General features: G+C 40.1%; 2 protein-coding genes and 2 pseudogenes across 2 annotated transcripts in view; 3 read left to right on the top strand and 1 right to left on the bottom strand.

Annotated features, from left to right (window-relative positions):
- Positions 1-22,574, top strand: part of LOC132591778 (zinc finger protein 208-like) — a 70,202-nt gene that overhangs the window by 3,292 nt on the left and 44,336 nt on the right. The gene's annotated exons all lie outside the window — the stretch shown is intronic.
- On the top strand, positions 10,592-20,944 carry LOC132591662 (oocyte zinc finger protein XlCOF6-like; annotated as a pseudogene).
- On the bottom strand, positions 15,659-16,591 carry LOC132591668 (small ribosomal subunit protein uS5-like; annotated as a pseudogene).
- On the top strand, positions 20,945-22,215 carry LOC132591667 (oocyte zinc finger protein XlCOF6-like). Its single transcript, XM_060271114.1, has one exon. It carries the CDS (start codon positions 20,945-20,947, stop codon positions 22,211-22,213), a length of 1,269 nt encoding a protein of 422 aa, XP_060127097.1. The 3' UTR covers positions 22,214-22,215.

Raw genomic sequence — 22,574 nt, 5'->3', positions numbered from 1 at the left:
TATCCATATTATACATGCTGATTCATAATACAGTTCAAGGTCAAGGAGGGAGAAGCCACCCCTTTCTTTTTTGTCAGTTAGAATTTTAAACTTTATCCTGGGCTTTTTACCCTGCCATATAAAATGTGAAATTACCTTTTGCCACTCTTTAAATTGTGTTTTGCCTGTGATAATTGGGATTGTTTGGAATAAGAAAAGAAGCTTGGGTAATATTGACATCTTTATAGCAGCCATTCTGCCCCACCAAGATAAGTTAAGCTTGCTCCATGTTTCCAGATTGAATTTCACTTCCTTCCATGCTGTTATGTAATTGTCTTTGTACAGGTTTGAGTTTTTTGGTGATAACCAGATACCTAAATATTTTACTTTCTTAACCGCTGTTATTCCTATTTTTTTTTTTTTTTTTTATAAATGTTTTTTATTAATTTTCCAATTATAAACAACAAATAAAGACAATCATGACAATCTTATTTCCAAATCCACATGCCACATCCAGAATATAACATAAAATAAAAACATACACAATGAAGAATAAGAAAAAAGAAAAAAAAGACAAACAACCACAATAATAACAATAAAATTACCTAAATTTTTAAATTTCTTAAATCCTTATTGGACCCCCTCGAGCCCCCTTTTTAACGGTTCCAGTATCGGCTCCATTTTACAGGTTTCATTTTTTCCCCCAAAATCTCCTATTTCCCCATCTGCAACCTATATAAATGCTTAAAATCCCCTTCAAATATCTAAGTTACAATACTTCTTAACATATATTCTAAATTTCTTCCAATCTTCTTGCAGCTTCTCGTCTCCCCGGTCGCGTAGTTTCCCGGTCAGGTCAGCAAGTTCCATATAGTCCAACATTTTCATCTGCCATTCCTCCACTGTTGGTAGCTCAGACGTCTTCCAGTACTTTGCTAGTAATACTCTTGCCGCAGTCGTGGCATACAAAAACAAATTCCAATCTTTATTAGGTAATTCTCTTCCCATTATGCCCAAAAGAAAGGACTCTGGTTTCTTAATAAACGTAGTCTTAAAGACTCTTTTCAATTCATTATAAATCTTTTCCCAGAAGTCCTTTACTAATGGGCACGTCCACCACATGTGATAAAACGTTCCTATTGCCTCCTTACATTTCCAACATTTATTATCCTGGTTATGGTACATCTTTGCAAGTTTTGCTGGGGTCAAATACCATCTATACATCATTTTCATCATATTTTCTCTCAAAACCGTACAAGCCGTAAATTTCATATTCTTTTTCCATAACCTTTCCCAATCCTCCATCATAATGTTATGTCCCACATCTTTTGCCCAGTCTATCATTACCTTTTTTGTCTGTTCATCTTTCGTATGCCACTGCAGTAACAGATTGTACATTCTGGAAAGATTCTTTGTCTTAGGATCTAGCAGTTCTGTTTCCAGCTTGGATTTTTCCTGTGAAAAACCGTTTTTCTTATCTAGCTTATACATTTCATTTATCTGGTGGTATTGGAGCCAGTCGTCTACCTTGCTTCTTAACTGCTCATACGTTTTTAACTTTAACTGGCCTCCTTCCTCCACCAAGATATCTCTATATTTGGGCCACCTGGCCTCCGTAGTCAATTTTTTATGAGCCTTAGCTTCCAAAGGTGAGATCCACAGGGGTGTTCTCCTCTCTAATAAATCTTTATATTTCAACCACACCCTCAACAATGATTTTCTAATTACATGATTTTTAAAACTTTTATGATTCTTGACTTTGTCATACCATAAATATGCATGCCATCCATAAGCATTGTTAAATCCTTCCAAATCTAAAACATCTGTATTTTCTAATAAACACCAATCTTTCAACCAACAAAAGGCGGCAGCTTCATAATAAATCTCAAGATCTGGCAGGGAAAAGCCTCCTCTCTCTTTACTATCTGTTAACAATTTATATTTAATTCTTGGTTTTTTCCCTTGCCATATAAACTTAGATAACACCTTCTGCCACTCTTTGAAGCATTCCACCTTATCTATAATTGGCAACGTTTGAAACAAAAATAACATTCTTGGCAATACATTCATTTTCACAACTGATATTCTTCCTGACAAAGACAATTTTAAGTCCGACCATCTTTCAACCTCTCTCTTGATCTCATTCCAAACTTTCACATAATTGTTTTTATATAAGTCCAAATTTTTCGCAGTTAAATTCACCCCTAGGTATTTCACTTTTTTCACAAATTGTAGGCCGGTGGCTTCCTCCAAAGTCTTTTTCTCTTCCGGCGTCAAGTTTTTATCTAACACTTTGGTTTTACTTTTATTCAATTTAAAACCAGCAACACTGCCAAACTCTTGAATTAAGTTCAGTGCGTTAATCGCACTGGTTTCTGGGTCTTGCAAAGTTAAAACAAGGTCATCAGCAAAGGCTTTTAACTTAAACTGTTTCCTCCCTACCCCCACTCCTTTAATCGATTCCTCTCTTCTAATCATTGACAAAAGCACCTCCAGGACCGATATAAATAAGAGTGGTGATAGGGGGCACCCCTGTCTGGTTCCTTTTTCAATTCTAATTTCCTCTGTTACCACACTGTTTACAATAATTTTTGCTTTCTGCTCTGTATAAACTGCATTTATCGCATTCATAAAACCGCTTCCCATCCCCATCCTTTCCAAATTCTTCTTCATAAAGGCCCAAGAGATATTATCAAATGCCTTTTCCGCATCAATAAAAATCAACATCGCTTTTTTGTTAATTTTCTCCTGTAAATACTCCAAGATATCAATTACATTTCTAATATTATCCTTCATGTGTCTGCCCGGCAAAAAGCCAGCCTGGTCCGAATGAATCAAATCCCCCAACACCATCTTCAATCTAGAGGCCAAAATATTTGCAAAAATTTTATAATCCACATTCAATAAGGATATGGGGCGGTAATTCTTGATTTGAGTTTTATCCATTTCTGGTTTTGGTATCAGCGTGATAAAAGCTTCTTTCCAGGAGTCCGGTGCCCCCCCTCCCCTCAGAATCTCATTGCACAAATCTGTCAGTGGTCTTATCAGCCATTCCTTTAAAGCTTTGTAGTATTTAGCTGTCAGTCCGTCCGGTCCCGGGGCTTTCCCGAGTTGCATCTGATTTATTGCGTTTTCCACTTCTTGTAACGTTATCTGGTGGTTAAGTAGGGTGGTTTTATCCTCTGGAATCTTTTGTAACCCATTTCTGTCCAAAAACTGCTCGATCTTGTCCAAATTCTCCTTTTCTTTTTTATATAGCTGTTTGTAATACTTCTGGAAACATTTTCTAATCTCTGCAGGTTTCTCTATATTTCTCTCATCCTGAATTAAATTTGTTATTATATTTTGCTTCTGTCTTTTTTTTAGCTGCCAAGCAAGTAATTTACCACATTTATTTGCAGATTCGAAAGTCCTCTGTTTCATCCATTTAATTTTCCATTCTATTTCCTGATTTATCAGAATTGCATACTGGGTCTGCAATGTCTTAATTTCTTTCTGTAATTGCTCACTCTTAGGTTTAGCTCTCAATTTCTTCTCTTTCTCTTTCAATTGATCCAGAATATTGTTCTTTTTCTCATTTTGTTCCTTCTTCCTTTTTGCATTCTGCTGAATCAGGAGTCCTCTCATAACTGCTTTACTTGCGTCCCATACTGTTTTTCTTTCCAAAGAAGTATTCAGATTTATCTCAAAATAATCTCTCAACGACTTCTGAGCAATCTTTAAAACCTGTTCATTTCTCAGCAACGAATCATTCATCCTCCATCTGAAAGAACCCTGCTCAGTTAGTTTTAGGTCCAGAAATACTGCATTATGATCAGAGCATGTCTTTGGACAAATTTCCGCTTTGTGTATTCTTGGCGCCAACTCTTTCGTGATCCAGATATAGTCCAACCTACTCCAGGAATTTTTTGACTGGGAGAAAAAAGTTTGTTCTTTTTCTAATGGGTTCTTGAGTCTCCACGTGTCTATTAAATCCAACTCATCTATCATCTCAAAGAAAGATTTAGGTAATCGTCCCTCGTTTGATATTTTGTCTCTTTGGGATCTGTCCATCATTGTGGAGACTGCTCCATTCAAATCTCCCATCAAAAACATCTTATAATCCATATAGTCCATCAGAATACCATGTAGCTTTTTGTAAAAATCTGCTTTGCCATCATTTGGTGCGTAGATTCCAACTATTAAGAATTTCTCGCCATTCGCTGTTATTTCCACTGCAATATATCTTCCCTCCTCGTCCTTGAAAATTTTTTTTGGCTTGTATTTTTCTTTAACGTAAATCACAACACCCCGTTTTTTCACTTTATCAGCTGTAATGAATTCCTCTCCCAATTTTTTATTTTGTAAAATTCTTCTATGAGATCTATTCACATGTGTCTCCTGGAGACAAATAATGTCCAATTTTTGTTTTTCCAAAATATGAAACACCCGGTGTCTTTTCTTGGGTGCGTTTACGCCATTCACATTCCAAGATACCGTCCTCAGCGCCATGATAAGCTAGTCGAGTGCGCCTGGGCCTGCCCCCAGACCAAGATCTGCTCCCAATCCTGTTAGCGGATCAGTACCATGCTCTGGCAATCTTGATGGTCGTCCTTGTCCTCCTTTCAACTCTGCTCCGTGGTCATCCAAAAATCTTCTTTTATCCTCCAAAGATCTTATCTTGATCTTCTTTTGCTGGTACTGAAAATGAAGACCCTCCGGAAGATCCCAGGAGAAGGGTATGTCTGTTTTTCTCAATGCTGTGGTCAAATCTAGGTACTCACGTCGAAGATCAAGCAGGTATTTCGGTATGTCCTTATACAGAATTACTTGGGTATCTTTTACTCTTAGAGTCTTTTGATAATGTAGCTGGAGTATTCTATCTCTCTGTTCCCTTGTCTGGAATGTCACCAAACAGTCACTAACTGATTTTCTTTCCCTCTTTGATCTTGTTCCAAACCGAAAGGCTTTCACTATTTGTGTCTCCAGCTCATCAGTAGGAATGTCCCAAGCTTTGTTGAATTCTTGGATCAATGCCGCCTTCAAATTGTCCTGCTCAATCAAGGGAAGCAATCTCACTTTTAAATTCACTTCACGTTCTTTAAGCTGGAGCAGGGAGATCGCGACCTGTGCCTGATGTCCTTGTCTTTCCAAATCACGCACTTTCCCTGTCTCCAGCTCTGTAACGCGTTGATCCACTTTCCCAACCTGGCCCTTCACCTGTTGGATTTCTTTGTTCAATGTTCCTAATTCAGTCTTAATCAATTTCAATTCTTCTGTATTCTTTTTTAGCTCTTGTGAGGTTTTATCCTGGCTCTCCCTCAAACCACTCAATAATTGCAAAACTTGATCCTCAAAAGACGGCGAGACTGACCCCTTCCGTCCTTTTTTAGCAGTTGCAGCCGCTGATGAGAGCGTGTCAGTAGTTGTCATATTTCCCCCAGCTGCAGCTTCTATTCAGAGCAGCTCAAGGTCAAAGTCTTATCTCTGTTGTTTCCCACAAGAGCAGCACAGTTGTTTCCCACCCGAAGCAGGCTGTTTTCCCTTCAAGGGCAGGTCAGGCACTGACTGTTGTATTGTGTCAATTGCGGCTGTTATACTGTTTCAATGGCGAGGGGGGGAGAGATTCTGCAACATTTTAACCTCAGTCTTTGCAAGTTTCTAATAGTCACAGGCAGTCTGCTTTTCTGCTTTCTCAAATACCAAGCCTATAAAGAGTTTCAAAGTAGCAAATTCAAAGCCTTTCACAGTTAATTGCTGTCTCACTGACCGGTCCCCGCTCCCGCGGGGGAGGAGAAGTTCCCCTTCTTCTATTTAAAATCACCTTCTTACAGGGGAAACAACGCAACAAAGTTCTTTTCTCCCCACTGCCCCCTGTCCCAGTGGGGGGTGTTCTTTGATCCGCAGGATTTAAAGCTTGCCACTGTGAGTTCTTAAGTGGCTGCAGCGGTCTTTTCCCTGCTTCTTAATTGCCGTTACGAAGGGAGAACCCGACCTCCGTTTCAAAAGCTCTCCCTCAGCCAAATTAAATCCAATTAAATACGCGATAAAAGTCTCTTACTCACGGCACTTCAGAGTTCTTTAAACTTAATTTTGGAGGAAGTCCGTCGCTTACAGCCCTCCGGTACTAGCGGCTTTGTGTCCGAGGGAAGCAAAACGCCTTGGGAAGCTCGCGCCTCCACTCCGTCCTCTCTCAGCCCCCCTAAATTAGGGGTTCTGGGGGTCGGAGGAGGCACCCCACAGCCTCTGCCAGGTCCACGTCAGCGAGAAGCTCGACCCGCTGCTCTTTTGGGGGTCGCGTAGCCGCCGCGATCACCCCTATCCTCGGAACACGCAGAGAAGCCACGGAGCTGGCTCTCTTGCGACCGATCGGGCTAGCGACGTTCCCGGAAGTTCTGTTATTCCTATTTTTGATTGTAACTGGTCTGTTTGTTCTAAGTTCAGATTTTTCACCATCATTTTTGTCTTGTTTCTGTTCAATTTTAATCCCGCTAGTGCCCCATACTCCTCAATTACTGGTATTTTCAAGGCCTGTCGCTGATGTTTGCGGATCTTGTAGCGTTAGGACTATGTCATCAGCGAATGCCTTTAGTTTATATTCTCTCATTCCATGTCTTACTCCTATTATGCTTTCTGTTTTCCTTTTTTTCTGTAAGAATACTTCCAATGTAAGTATAAACAATAAGGGCAAAAACGGGCAACCCTGCCTCGTGCCTTTCGAAATTCTTTTTTTTTAATCTAAAAATCTTTATTGAAATATCAATTAAAACCATACAACTGAAATACATACATACAATAAAAATCTGTAATCAAAACTAATTATACATTACTAACAAAAATTTAAATCAATTAAAGGTAAAGGTAAAGGGACCCCTGACCATTAGGTCCAGTCGTGACCGACTCTGGGGTTGCGCGCTCATCTCGCATTATTGGCCAAGGGAGCCGGCGTACAGCTTCCAGGTCATGTGGCCAGCATGACAAAGCCGCTTCTGGCGAACCAGAGCAGCGCACAGAAACGCTGTTTACCTTCCCGCTGTAGCGGTTCCTATTTATCTACTTGCATTCTGACGTGCTTTCGAACTGCTAGGTTGGCAGGAGCTGGGACCAAGCAACAGGAGCTCACCCCATCACAGGGATTCGAACCACCGACCTTCTGATCAGCAAGCCCTAGGCTCAGTGGTTTAACCACAGCGCCACCTGGTTACTAACAAAAATTTAAATCAATTACCTAACTCAAATACCTTAAGTATAAGTTATATAGTAACTTCTACTAATTCCAAATAATTCCTACTTTTATTTAACTCCCCCTGTCCTCCTCCCAGGTTAATTTTAACTCACTATTGTAATGCTTTCTTTTATTTTTCATCTTGGGATCTTTACAGAACATTGGAAGTAAATCCAAGCTTTGTTAGATAGTCTCCAAATTTTTCCCAATTGTTTTTGAATTTTTGAATGCTTCCCCCTCTAATTGAATTTGTTAATTTGGCCAATTCAATATAGCTTAGTACTTTTTCTTGCAATTCTCTAATAGTAGGAGTTTCCTCCTTTTTCCAATTTTCAGCAATTAAAATTCTCGCCGCTGCTACAGCATAAAGGAAGAACTTTTCATCTTGTTTACTTATATCTTCTCCTACCATTCCCAGTAGAAAAGACTCCGGGGCTTTTTAATGTTATATTTAAATTTTTTTTTCCAATTCTTCTAATATATATATTTTTTAAAAAAATTAAAAATACTTTATTTCAAATTCTTAAAATTTACATAATACAAAAAACATACAGAAAACACAAAAAGAAACTGAGGAAAAAAAACCAAATAATCTATAAACAATATACATGAACCAAAACTCAAATTCAAACATAGACCAAACCAGACATACAAAAATCATAATAACCAAACATAATAACCAGAAATAATGTGTATATATATATATGTACCTACATGCATATATATACTAACTCAAAAAGCTAACTGATTCCCAAATAACTCGCGCATTACACATCAAGCATAATGCGGAAAAGAAAACAAACCCCCCCCCCAAAAAAAAACACAGAGGGTGATACGAAAACCAGAAAGTCAGGAAAAAAAAAAAGGACGAAACAAAAACCGAAATACTTCCAATTGTCTGCGTACTGATACCTTGTGTTGTAATCTTTTCTTTACTTGTTTTACTCCAACTTTCGCCCCCGGCCACTTCCGGGTAGATTTACCTGAAATGTGTTGTCTATTTGTACAGATTTTAATTTAAGCAAATCACCAACTCCGATTTTAAACCTTCCTTTGTTAGATATTCCTCTAGTAATTTCCATTCCCTTTGGATTTTTTGATTTGGGGTGTTTCTTATGTAAGCTGTCATCTTTGCTAAATTCATATACTCTATTAATTTACTTTGCCAATCCCATAATGTTGGTATCTCTTCCCCTTTCCATCTCTGTGCTATAAGAATCCTTGCTGCTACCACCGCGTACAATAAGATGTTCTTCCTGTCACTGGGTATACCCTCGGGTATCATGCTTAACAGGAACAGCTCTGGGGTCTTTCCAAATGTGCACTTTAGCATCCTCTTTAGCTTCTCATAAATCATATTCCAGAACCCTTGAATTTTTTTGCACTGCCACCAGCAGTGCATATACGATCCTACTTGCACATGGCACTTCCAGCACTTATCTGAGCCTTTTTAATAAATCTTTACTAATTTTTCTGGCGTTAGGTGCCACCTATATACCATCTTCAGGATATTTTCCTTTATCGCTGTGCAGGCTGTAAATCTTATACTTTCTGTCCATAATTTCTCCCACTGTGTACAATCAATAACCCTGTCAAAATCCTGTGCCCACTTTACCATCACAACTTTGACTATCTCATCTTTTAGATTCCATTCCAACAGGAATTTATATAATGCTGCCAATTGTCTTCCCCCACCTTCAATTAACATCTCTTGTAATTTTGATCTTTTTTCTTGGAAGCCAATTCCCTTATGTTTCATAAACAGACTTTGAATTTGATTGTACTGCAGCCAGCTTGCACAGTGATTCTTAATTTCCTCATATGATTTCAAGATATATTGATTGCCTATCACTTTTATCAGGTCTTGATATGTTAACCATCTATCTTTATTTCCTCCCCCCCCCCCAGGGCCGTCATCTCGAGGGGCGATGCCCACCACGGTGTCTTCGGTTCTAATAATTTCCTATACTCCAACCATACTCTAAATATTGAATTTTTAATCACATTATCTGAAAATTCCTTATGGATCTTTTCATTTTCTTGTAAGAGATACGCATGCCAGCCAAGAGAGTTCCTGAAACCTTCTAAATCTAATACTTCTCTATTCTCTAATATAATCCATTCTTTTAGCCAGCACAGATTTGCTGCGGCGTAGTACAGTTTTAAATCCGGTACACCCCAACCTCCTCTCTCTTTGCTATCTGTTAGGATTTTAAATTGGATTCTAGGTTTCTTTTTACCCCATATAAATCTACTTAAGTCTCGTCTCCAATTAACAAAAATCTCGTTTTTCCCAATAATCGGTAACATCTGAAACAAGAATAGAATTTTTGGCAATATCATCATTTTTATAGTCGATATTCTTCCCGTTATTGATAGATGTAAATTATCCCATTTCTCTAAATCCCTTCTAATTTCCTTCCACATCCTTCCATAATTATCCTGATATAAATTTACATTATTTTTTGTCACTATTATTCCCAAATACTTTACCTTTTTTACCACCTCCCAACCCGTGGCCGATTCTAATTTCTTCACTTCATTTTCCCTCATGTTTTTAACAATCATTTTTGTTTTCCCTTTATTAACCCTAAATCCTGCTATCTCTCCATAACTTTCTAGTTTTGATTTCAGCCTTCCCACGGAATCTACTGGTTCCTCCAATATTATCAAAATATCGTCCGCAAAGGCCTTAAGTTTGATTTCACTCTTCCTAGCCTTTAATCCTCTAATATTTCTATCATCTTTAATTTCTCCTATCAGGCACTCTATTGATAAAATAAAAAGGAGGGGGGACAAAGGGCATCCCTGCCTCGTTCCTTTTTTGATTTCAAATTCTTCTGTGACTTCGCCGTTTATTATTAATCTTGCTGATTGCTCCTTGTATATCGCATTTATTGCCCTTAAATAATTCCCCTCTATCCCAATCTCCTCCATTTTTTCCCCATAAATTTCCAGATCAGATTATCAAACGCTTTCTCAGCGTCAAGGAAAATAAAAGCAACTTTTTTACTCGGATTCCAATCCAAAAACTCGATCGCATCCAAAAGTATTCTCATGTTATTACACATTTTTCGTTTGGGCAAAAAACCTTGCTGTTCGACACCCAATATCCTATTCAATACTTTCTTTAGTCTATCTGCCAGAATCAACGCAAAAATTTTGTAATCCGAATTCAAGAGGAATATGGGTCTATAATTTCCAACTTCTTCTTTCTTATTATTATCTTTTGGGATTAATACAATGAATGCTTGTTGCCAGGATTTAGGAAATATTCCTTTTTCCAAAATTTCATTAGCGAGTTTTTGATATATCTCAATTATTTCGTCCTTAAAATTTTTATAATGTTGACCTGCTAATCCATCCATCCCGGGAGACTTTCCTTGTTTTAATTTACTAATTACGCCAATTTCTCTCATTTATATCTTCCTCTTTATATAGATTTTTATAATATTTCCAAAAACATTTTTGAATATCTTCCCCTTTTGTCCAATTTTTCTCCCCCTCCCTAATATTTGTGATTAGACTGTTTTCCTGTTTTTTCCTCAATTGCCATGACAAAAGGCGTCCGGCTTTCCCTCCTAATTCAAACTGTCTTTGCTTTGCCCACTTTATCTTCTTTTCAATTTCATTCCCAATCACCATTGACAGACTATTCTGTAAAATTTGAATCTGATTTGCTATTTTCGTCTCCTTTGGGTTTTCCCCCAATTCTTTCTCTTTTTCTTCTATTTCCTTTTCTATATTTTTAATTTTTTCCCTTCTCTCTCTGTTAATTCTACTTTTCTGTTGAATATACAAGCCCCTCACAAAAGCTTTACTCGCCTCCCAAACTGTTGTAATATCCATGTCCTCCCTCATATTTATTTGGAAAAATTCCGTCAATAATTTTTTCACCTTTGCGACGAACACCTCATCATTTAGTAGCCCTTCATCCATTCGCCACCTACCCTTTCTTCTTTCTTTCTCTTTCAGACTTACCATCACTGGGTTATGGTCGCTAATTGATTTTGGTAAGATTTCACTCTTTGTTAATTTTAGCATCAGATTTGTTGATAGCCACATCATATCCAGTCTGGCTGCTGACTTTTGAAGACCTGAGTAATGAGTGAATTTCTTTTCCTTAGGATTACTTATTCTCCAGCTATCCTTTAGCTCAAATTCATCTATTAAATCCCTAAAGTCTCTTGGTAACTCTCCATTACTCTTTCTCTCTTTATTCGTTCTATCCAGTTTCGCATTCCAGACCCCATTAAAGTCCCCCGTTAATATAATTTCCTCCCCTTCTATTAACTTGCCCATTTGGTCTTTCAACTTTTTATAAAATCCTGATTTGCAACCGTTAGGTGCATAGATGTTAATCACTATCACGTTACCTTGTACCTACCATTCTTCCTTCTTCATCCTGGAGGATCTTCTCTGACTTAATATTTCTCCTTACATAAGTGGCTACCCCCCTCTTCTTTTTCTCATCCAACGCTGTGTGTACCTCTCCCAACCTTTTATTGTCTAGAACTCTCTTATGTCTACTAGCTACATGCGTCTCTTGAAGGCAGATCACATCCCAAATACCTTTTTTTAGAATGTGTTCTACCTTATTCCTCTTCAATTTATTGTTCAGCCCGTTCACATTCCATGAGATCACCTTTAAATTCATCACTTTAATATCACACTTTAATATTTCAAACTAACCAAAACCAAAGGAAAAAGATATTTACTCTTTACACTTAGTCAGAAATAGGCAAGGATAAAAATAGCAAAGAGACTTATTATAACGTTAAATTATATCGCTGAGTTCTTCTGATAATTTCTGAACCAAGACCACCCCTTTAAATGTCTACCGATGTCTAGGGTAGAGCTTAAACAGCAAAACCAAAAAAAACGAAAAAGAAAAGCTTCACAGACTCAAAACATAAGGGGGGGTATACAACCGAATTCTTGCCCCCTCCCTCTTCTATTGTTCTATTTGCCCTTCTTCAGTATTGCTCTCACCCTCCTCCCCTCCTATTTCGTTCTTAAGCCTTCTACTATACCTCTCCGCCGCCTCAGCTGATTTTATTGTCTTCCTTCTTTCCTTATAAAAAAGGTTACACCCTCAGGGTACTCCCAGGTATACCAAATACCCCTCCTCCTCAAAGCATCTGTTAAACTTTTATAATTTTGTCTTTTTAATCTAAATCTTTTCGGGATTTCTTTGTAGATAGCTATTACTTTCCCATCTATCACAAGTTCCTCTTTCTTCTTCTTTTGTAGAATCTTGTCTTTCAGTAATGATGAGTTCATGTGGACCATGCAGTCTCCCGTCAATTTTTTCTTTTTATCCATCCTCACTCTGTAGATTTTGTCCACATCCATCCATAAGTCCTCTTCTTTTACTTTAAGCCACGCAGCCAGTTCCTTCACCAGCCTTTCTTCAATCTGCTCATTTTGGACCTCTGGGACGCCTCTCATTCGGAGAATCAGAGCCCTTTGCCTCATCTCAATTAGTGCTATCTGGTCCTCTAGTTCTTCACATCTTTTTCTCCAATTCCTTTGGTCATCCTCCTCCTTATTTTGCAGCCTTCTCAATTCTTTGGTCTCCTGCACCACTTTCTTGATAGCCTCCTCCTGTTTGTTTACTCTCAGATTTGTTTCATTTACAGCTTTATCCAGCTCTTTATTTTTGGTGCTTAACTCCGCAATTTGTCCAGACATGTCTGTAATCATTTTGGAGTTCTGTTCTAATTTGGATTCGACAGATTCCATTTTGGACTCAACGGCGTCTAATTTATCGCACAGGGATTTGTTCATCTCCGAAATAAGTTCTTTAATGTCTGCTAAGGCGATATTGTCAGGAGATGATGATTGTCTCCTCGCTTGGCTTGCTGCTGTCGTTGTCTGGGCTTTATTTTTGTTCATCTTGCTAGACTGGTGACCTCCTGTTCTCGTGGATGCTCTGACGTATTCTCTCTTGCTGGGAGTTCCCCCCTAAAGGGCTTAAAATAACATTAGTTTCCAGTCACTGGGCAGAGAGTAAAATTCCCCGGCTTTAAAGCACAGTTTTTGGAAGTGAGGGTTCCTCCCCTCCTCTAGATGTCGCTCTCAACCTCTTATTCCAGCTCCTCACTTCCTTCTTAATGGCAGAGGTGGGTATGTCGTCGCTGCTCACTTCCTTGGAGAAGGGGGAAGTTCACAAACAGGATGAGTCTGCTGAAATTATTCCTCCATTTTTTACAGGCTCCGCTCCAAAGTCAGGGAAATAAAATAAAATAGTCTCCTCCTCCCACACGCCAAACTTGCCTTGCTTTCAATCGCGCCTCCACTCGCCTGCTGCCTCCACAATCTTGTGCCGGCACCGGCTTGTTTTGGGCTTCGCTAAAATTTCCTCTGCTTGGCAACAGCCTGGTGAATGCTTCCCCTTAATTAAATGTTTATAAAAGTCTGTACAAAGTCTCTCCTTTACAAGTATTCTTTCTCAGTACCGCACGGCAACCCTCCGACCTTTCTTTCTGCTTACCGCCTCTCTCTTATTTCACCTCTCCCGCCTCTGTCGTATTCTCACCCCGTTAGCGGGCTTAGCGGACTTTCTCAAACTACTTCTTCGGTCGAAGTGCCTCAGCACTTGCTGGTTGAGACCTCAAAAAAAAGCGTCTTGCCACAGAGCCGCTTGTGAGTTTTGCGCTCCGCTTTCCTCCCCCCCCTTCCACCAAACTGCGGTGCCGGGAGGGTGGAGTTCAGCCTCTCGCGCCGCTTTTTTTCCCCCCTCCGCGATAGCCCCATGCTATCGCTCAAACCGAGGGGGGGGGAATTTGACGCTACCCCCCCTCACGCTTTGCTCTTGGCCGCCGGGAGGTTCTCCAGTTGCGAGACTCCTCCGGACGCGTCTCGACACCAGCGCGCCTTGACCGGAAGTCGTTTACTTATATCTTCTCCTACCATTCCCAGTAGAAAAGACTGGGTGAAGATCTGTCGGTGAAGATCAACAAAATGTATAAGACCAAGGACATGTCATAAGGAAGTGGGATCCTTCACTCATATTTGGTGGCATTGTGAAAAAATAAAACCATTCTGGAACAAAATATTATAAGAATTGAAAAAAAATTTTTTTAAATATAACATTAAAATTTTTAAAAATTTTTTTTCAATTCTTATAATATTTTGTTCCAGAATGGTTTTATTTTTTCACAATGCCACCAAATATGAGTGAAGGATCCCACTTCCTTATGACATGTCCTTGGTCTTATACATTTTGTTGATCTTCACCGACATCAAATACCATTTGTAAATCTTGATCATGTTGATCATGACATCTTGATCATGTTTTCTCAAATACCTTCAGACGCTGTAAACCTCCAAGTTGTTTCCCATAATCTTTCCCATTTTTCCATATGAATAGATTTTCCCAAGTCCATTGCCCATGGAACCTGGCCAGATGGGCGGGGTATAAATAATAAATTATCATCATCATCATCATCATTGTTTCCTTTACCATTTCATCATTTACTTCTCATTCCAAAAGTGTATTATACATTTAAGAGATAATTTTCTGATTATTTTGTAATAAATTTATATCTAATAAGGATGGTTCCTCTCTAAATCCTCCCCCCCCCATCTTCATTAAATCTACTACAGATTTGGTGATATTGGAGCCATCCCTTTACATGTTTTTTAATAACTTCAAATTTTTAAACTTTAAATTCCCCCTGATTTTCTTCAATTAAATCTTTATATTCCCCCCACTTTCCATCCAAATTTAATTTCTTTATTGTTCTTATTTCTACTGGTGATAACCATTTTGGGGTTTGGGGTTCCAAGAGTCGTCTATGTTTCTCCCACACCTTTAATAATGATTTCTTAATAATATGTGTGTTGAATCCTTTATGTACTTTGATTTTCCCATCTTCCAAATAGGCGTGCCAGCCAAATTTATTCTCGAATCCCTCCAAATCCAGTAGCTTATGATTTTCTGCCTCGTGCCTTTCGAGATTCTGAATGGCTCTGTCAGGTCATTATTTATGATGATTTTCGCCTGCTGTTCTCTATATATTGCTCCCACACAGTTCATAAATATCTTTCCCATCCCCATTGCCTCCAGATTCTTTTTCATAAAACACCATGAGACGTTGTCCAAAGCCTTCTCGGCATCGATAAAAATTAAGGCTGCTTGTTTGTTAATTTTAACGTCTAAAAAGTCAATTATATTTAAGATATTTCTCATATGTTCTCATGGCTTGAACATACACCTCACCATTCTTAGTCAAATTACATTTCCCATTTCCAAACGTTATCTGGAAACCTTTGCTGTCCAAACTGGACACACTAAGCATCTTACAACTGAGTTGTGGAATATACAAAACTGTCTCCACAGTAGTATCCAGAGCTTCGTTGTTCACATTAAATTTTAAATTCGCAGAACATGCATCTTTAGCTTCAACACCATTGCCACCTGCAATTTCAATGTGAGATTCTGCAATATAGGTTGTTTTTGTTTGTTTTTAAATCACTCTTGGTCACTTTATTTTGAAGTACATCTTTTTTTAGGTAGTTGCCACAGCAGCTGCTTGGGTCCTCTGCACAGACACTCTGGTGGCATGAGTCTTTGCAAGATGATCAGTGAACTCCTGATATGGTGACTTGGTCAACACAGTCTCTTTCCACAGATCAGGGGTAAGGTAACTATAGGTCTTTGAGATTGCATCAAAGGTGGCCTTGGCAAAGTTGCCCAAGGTAGCAGTGCAGCCCCTCGCTGATGTGTGACAGTCGTCAATACCAGCCATCATCAGCAATTTCTTGGGAACTGGGGCAGACACAATTCCAGTACCACGTGGCGCAGGGATGAGATGTACAAGTACGGAGCCACACCGACCTGTTACCTTGCAAGGTACAGTATGCGGCTTGCCGATCTTGTTTCCCCAGTAGCCTCTCCCAGTAGCACAATGGACAGCTTTGCAAGAATGATGGCCCCACGGGTGGCAGTGGCAACTTCCTTGGAGCACTTGACCCCAAGACCAACATGACCAATCACCACAAAGGCCTTGAACCTGGTGTGCTGACCAGCCCGGGTTTGTTTCTGAACTGGCATGATCTTCAAAACCTCATCCTTCAGGGATGAGCCCAGGAAAAAGTCAATGATTTCAGACTCCTTGATTAGAAGGGAGAAAAGGTAAATCTCCTCCAGAGACTTGATTTTCATGTCCTTTACTAGGCGACCAAGTTTGGTGACTGGAATCCATTCTTTGTCTTCAGCTTTGCCCCGAGCTCCATGCCCTTGGCCACGTCCCCTGCCACGGCCTCTCCCACGCCCTCGGCCTCCACTGCCAAAGCCTCCTCAGAAGCCTCCCCTGGCAGCAGCTCCCCCACCTGCAGCTGCTCCAGCTCCTCCTGCCCCCCCCCCCGCAGCACCGGCGTCGTCCGCCATTTGGTGTTCTCGACTAGAAGCATTCTGCAATATAGTTAATGTCATTAAAATATTCCCTTTTATATGAGAAATGGCTGGAAACTCCTGAATTTCAAATCACTTATTACATTGATTTTCACGATTATGAACAGTCAAATTCTTTTCTTATAGTAGCAAAGTGCATTCAGATCTCCCCTTCTTTTCCTTACCTTGTTTATAAGGAAGGGGTTTCTTTGCCTTTGGAGCCTTACACTTCCTTGCACTGTGGCCTTCTTTGTTACAATTAAAGCACACAATTTTCCTGGGTGTGTCTCTGGCCTTTGCAATCTGTTTAGACGCATAATTAGTGTCTCCATACATGTGCTCTAAATCTTTTAAGATTTGAGACGCATCATCTCCTGCAATCAATCATGGATAACTGCTCATCATGGAGCCCGTCTAAAATGATGATTCTGGCTTTACTATTCTTCAGCATCCATGCTCTGATCTGATGGATCTTAAACCATATATCCAGACTCACAACTGCTAGCTGTGAGCACCAATAAACAGATGAAATTCAGCTTCAGAGATTTTGAAGTCATTCTTTTATTTTAATAATCTAAACAAATATAGCTATAATACACAGACTGTGTGAGTTTAACAGTAATAAGAACGCATCTTTACCTCAGAACACACACTCCAGAATTGACAGTTAGGAAGAACAGTTACCAAGGAAGGCTCCTCCCCCTTCTCGCTCCACTGAGTCAGGATATTGACAGAAAAGGAGGGATGAAAATACTAACATGATCTTGGCTAAACCCTCTTCACTTGAGTCAGTTGGCTTACGATTTTCAATACAGTGGTACCTCGGGTTACAAACACCTTGGGTTACAAACACTTCGGGTTACAGACTCCGTTAACCCGGAGGTCGTACCTCAGGTTAAGCAATTTACCTCAGGATGGGAACAGAAATCATGCAGCAGCAGGAGGCCCCCATTAGCCAAAGTGGTACCTCAGGTTAAGAACGGTCTCAGGTTAACAACAGAACTCCGGAACGAATTATGGTAAACGCCTTTCCTTCTGCATCTCCAGCTCTCTCCATGCAATGCAAGGCTGAGAGATGGAGGTCCAACCCCAAGAACATTCTCCTACCTGAGCACTCCTTCAGCCGACCACAACCAACAAGTCTTCTCACTGGACTTATATATGGGTCTCCCAAAATGGTTAACATGCACCTCCTGAGGCCAAAGGGACTGTCCAGGTGATTAGGTTCGGAACCTGACGTACCACTGTAGCTTCCAAGATTTCTCTTGCATCTAGAAGCGCTATTAAATGTTGCTTCCAGTGCACAAAATTGTATTCATTTAACTTAGGACCCTGATGAATAGTGGGCAGGTTCGTGGACATAGAGCAGCTGCCTTTCCTGTGAGAAACCACTTTTTATAAAAAGCAAACCCCACTGTTCAAGCGTCTTCTGAGATAATGCTGTTTCATTAACGCTGATTAAGGGATATGAAAGGCTGATGATGCATTACAATTATTTAATATGATTTCATTTGCCTTTCTTAAAAATCTGGACCATGTGGAAAAGAGGAGAGATTGCACAAGATGTTAAAATAAGAGCAGGTGTTGATTGATGTGTATAATATTCCTTTCTTCTCTTTGTAGATAAAAAATGGGATTTCCTCCCCCCTTCGCCCTCCAAAGAAGACAAAGGCAGTCAGAATTCTGGGGGCCATGTTCAATGTGAATAACGAAGAAACCATTTAAATGCATGGAGTGTGGAAAGAGAAAAAATTTGAAAGTATGGAGTATGGGAAGAGCTTCAATGACAGTGGAACACTAAGAAAACATCAGCAGATTCACACAGGGGGCAAACCATTTGAATGTATGGAGTGTGGAAAGACCTTCAGTCAGAGTGGACACCTTAGATACCATCAACGGTCTCATACAGGGGAGAAACCATTTAAATGCATGGAGTGTGGAAAGAGTTTCACGAAGAGTGGAAACCTTAGAATTCATCAACGGACTCACACTGGTGAGAAACCATTTAAATGCATGGAGTGTGGAAAGAGCTTCAGTCAGAGTGGAGACCTTAGAATTCATCAACGGACTCACACTTGTGAGAAACCATTTAAATGCATGGAGTGTGGAAAGAGCTTCAGTCAGAGTGGAGACCTTAGAATTCATCAACGGACTCACACTGGTGAAAAACCATTTAAATGCATGGAATGTGGAAAGAGCTTCACTGACAGTGGAACACTTAGAAAACATCAATGGACTCACACAGGAGAGAAACCATTTGAATGTATGGAGTGTGGAAAGGGCTTCACTTCTAATCAAGTACTTATGATTCATCAACGGACTCACACAGGAGAGAAACCGTTTAAATGCATGGAGTGTGGAAAGAGCTTCAGTCAGAAAGGACACCTTAGAATTCATCAACAGAGTCACACAGGAGAGAAACCATTTGAATGCATGGAGTGTGGAAAGAGTTTCAGTCAGAGTGGAACACTAAGAAGACATCAACGGACTCACACAGGGGAGAAACCATTTAAATGCATGGAGTGTGGGAAGAGCTTCACTGATAGTGGATCACTTAGAATTCATCAACGGACTCACACTGGTGAGAAACCATTTAAATGCATGGAGTGTGGAAAGAGCTTCAGTCACAGTGGAACATTAAGAATTCATCAACGGACTCACACTGGTGAGAAACTATTTAAATGCATGGAGTGTGGAAAGAGCTTCAGTCAGAAAGGACACCTTAGAATTCATCAACAGAGTCACACAGGAGAGAAACCATTTGAATGCATGGAGTGTGGAAAGAGTTTCAGTCAGAGTGGAACACTAAGAAGACATCAACGGACTCACACAGGGGAGAAACCATTTAAATGCATGGAGTGTGGGAAGAGCTTCACTGATAGTGGATCACTTAGAATTCATCAACGGACTCACACTGGTGAGAAACCATTTAAATGCATGGAGTGTGGAAAGAGCTTCAGTCAGAGTGGAGACCTTAGAATTCATCAACGGACTCACACTGGTGAAAAACCATTCAAATGCATGGAATGTGGCAAGAGCTTCACTGACAGTGGAACACTTAGAAAACATCAATGGACTCACACAGGAGAGAAACCATTTGAATGTATGGAGTGTGGAAAGGGCTTCACTTCTAATCAAGTACTTATGATTCATCAACGGACTCACACAGGAGAGAAACCGTTTAAATGCATGGAGTGTGGAAAGAGCTTCAGTCAGAAAGGACACCTTAGAATTCATCAACAGAGTCACACAGGAGAGAAACCATTTGAATGCATGGAGTGTGGAAAGAGTTTCAGTCAGAGTGGAACACTAAGAAAACATCAACGGACTCACACAGGGGAGAAACCATTTAAATGCATGGAGTGTGGGAAGAGCTTCACTGATAGTGGATCACTTAGAATTCATCAACGGACTCACACTGGTGAGAAACCATTTAAATGCATGGAGTGTGGAAAGAGCTTCAGTCAGAGTGGAGACCTTAGAATTCATCAACGGACTCACACTGGTGAGAAACCATTTAAATGCATGGAGTGTGGGACAAGCTTCAGTCAGAATGGACACCTTATAATTCATCAACGGACTCACACAGGAGAGAAACCATTTGAATGTATGGAGTGTGGAAAGGGCTTCACTTCTAATCAAGTACTTATGATTCATCAACGGACTCACACAGGAGAGAAACCGTTTAAATGCATGGAGTGTGGAAAGAGCTTCAGTCAGAAAGGACACCTTAGAATTCATCAACAGAGTCACACAGGAGAGAAACCATTTGAATGCATGGAGTGTGGAAAGAGTTTCAGTCAGAGTGGAACACTAAGAAGACATCAACGGACTCACACAGGGGAGAAACCATTTAAATGCATGGAGTGTGGGAAGAGCTTCACTGATAGTGGATCACTTAGAATTCATCAACGGACTCACACTGGTGAGAAACCATTTAAATGCATGGAGTGTGGAAAGAGCTTCAGTCAGAGTGGAGACCTTAGAATTCATCAACGGACTCACACTGGTGAGAAACCATTTAAATGCATGGAGTGTGGGACAAGCTTCAGTCAGAATGGACACCTTATAATTCATCAACGGACTCACACAAGGGAGAAACCATTTAAATGTATAGAGTGTGGAAAGAGAGTCAGAGTGGACACCTTAGAATTCATCAACGGAGTCACACAGGAGAGAAACCATTTGAATGCATGGAGTGTGGAAAGAGCTTCTCTTATAGTGGAACACTAAGACTACATCAACGGACTCACACAGGGGAGAAACCATTTAAATGCATGGAATGTGGAAACAGCTTCACTATTATTGGAAACCTTAGAAGACATCAACAGACTCACACTGGTGAGAAACCATTTAAATGAATGGAGTGCGGAAAGAGCTTCACTATTGTTGGAAACCTTAGAAGACACCAACGGGCACACAGTGGGGGGAAACCATTTAAATGCATGGAGTGTGGAAAGAGCTTCAGTCAGAGTGGAGACCTTAGAATTCATCAACGGACTCACACTGGTGAGATACCATTTAAATGCATGGAATGTGGAAAGAGCTTCACTGACAGTGGAACACTTAGAAAACATCAATGGACTCACACAGGAGAGAAACCATTTGAATGTATGGAGTGTGGAAAGGGCTTCACTTCTAATCAAGTACTTATGATTCATCAACTGACTCACACAGGAGAGAAACCGTTTAAATGCATGGAGTGTGGAAAGAGCTTCAGTCAGAAAGGACACCTTAGAATTCATCAACAGAGTCACACAGGAGAGAAACCATTTGAATGCATGGAGTGTGGAAAGAGTTTCAGTCAGAGTGGAACACTAAGAAGACATCAACGGACTCACACAGGGGAGAAACCATTTAAATGCATGGAGTGTGGGAAGAGCTTCACTGATAGTGGATCACTTAGAATTCATCAACGGACTCACACTGGTGAGAAACCATTTAAATGCATGGAGTGTGGAAAGAGCTTCAGTCACAGTGGAACATTAAGAATTCATCAACGGACTCACACTGGTGAGAAACTATTTAAATGCATGGAGTGTGGAAAGAGCTTCAGTCAGAGTGGAGACCTTAGAATTCATCAACGGACTCACACTGGTGAGAAACTATTTAAATGCATGGAGTGTGGAAAGAGCTTAACTACAAATGGAAGCCTTAGAATTCATCAACGGACTCACACAGGAGAGAAATCCTTTAAATGCATGGAGTGTGGGACAAGCTTCAGTCAGAATGGACACCTTAGAATTCATCAACGGACTCACACAAGGGATAAACCATTTGAATGCATGGAGTGTGGAAAGAGCTTCACTTATAGTGGAACACTAAGACTACATCAACGGACTCACACAGGGGAGAAACCATTTAAATGCATGGAATGTGGAAAGAGCTTCACTATTATTGGAAACCTTAGAAGACATCAACAGACTCACACTGGTGAGAAACCATTTAAATGTATGGAGTGCGGAAAGAGCTACAGTCACAGTGGGGGCCTTAGAACCCATCAACGGACTCACACTGGTGAGAAACCATTTAAATGCATGGAGTGTGGAAAGAGCTTCAGTCAGAGTGGACTTCTTACAAAACACCACCAAACTCATAAGGGGGAAAAACCATATACCGGTAAGTGCTAGGGAAGAGGATAGAGGTTGAGTTGTGGTGGAAGTCTTACAAACCACCAAGTCTTAGAGACTCCCATGGGCCAGAGCTATAAGAGTGGAAACTACAGGCCATCAATTACTTCAAAGAAGAGAAATGGTTCAACAGAAGGAATGTGGAATCTACTTTGGTTATTATAGAATGCTTTTCCAAAACATCTACCGACTTCCATGGGGTGGAACGATTTAGAGTATAGAACATGTTTCTCTCCGAATTGACAGGAAATGCATCTTAAAGGCATGCAGCGTATGTGAGCTTCTGTTGTTTGTATGTAACATTGTCTAGACATGTCTTTAAAGTAATGAAGGTAACATTTCACAATAGTTAGCATAATAT

Source organism: Zootoca vivipara, chromosome 2, assembly GCF_963506605.1.
Source record: "Zootoca vivipara chromosome 2, rZooViv1.1, whole genome shotgun sequence".
Taxonomy (NCBI): domain Eukaryota; kingdom Metazoa; phylum Chordata; class Lepidosauria; order Squamata; family Lacertidae; genus Zootoca; species Zootoca vivipara.
The sequence above is the reverse complement of the archived record's forward strand: the minus strand, read 5'-3'. Positions and strand labels throughout refer to the sequence as shown.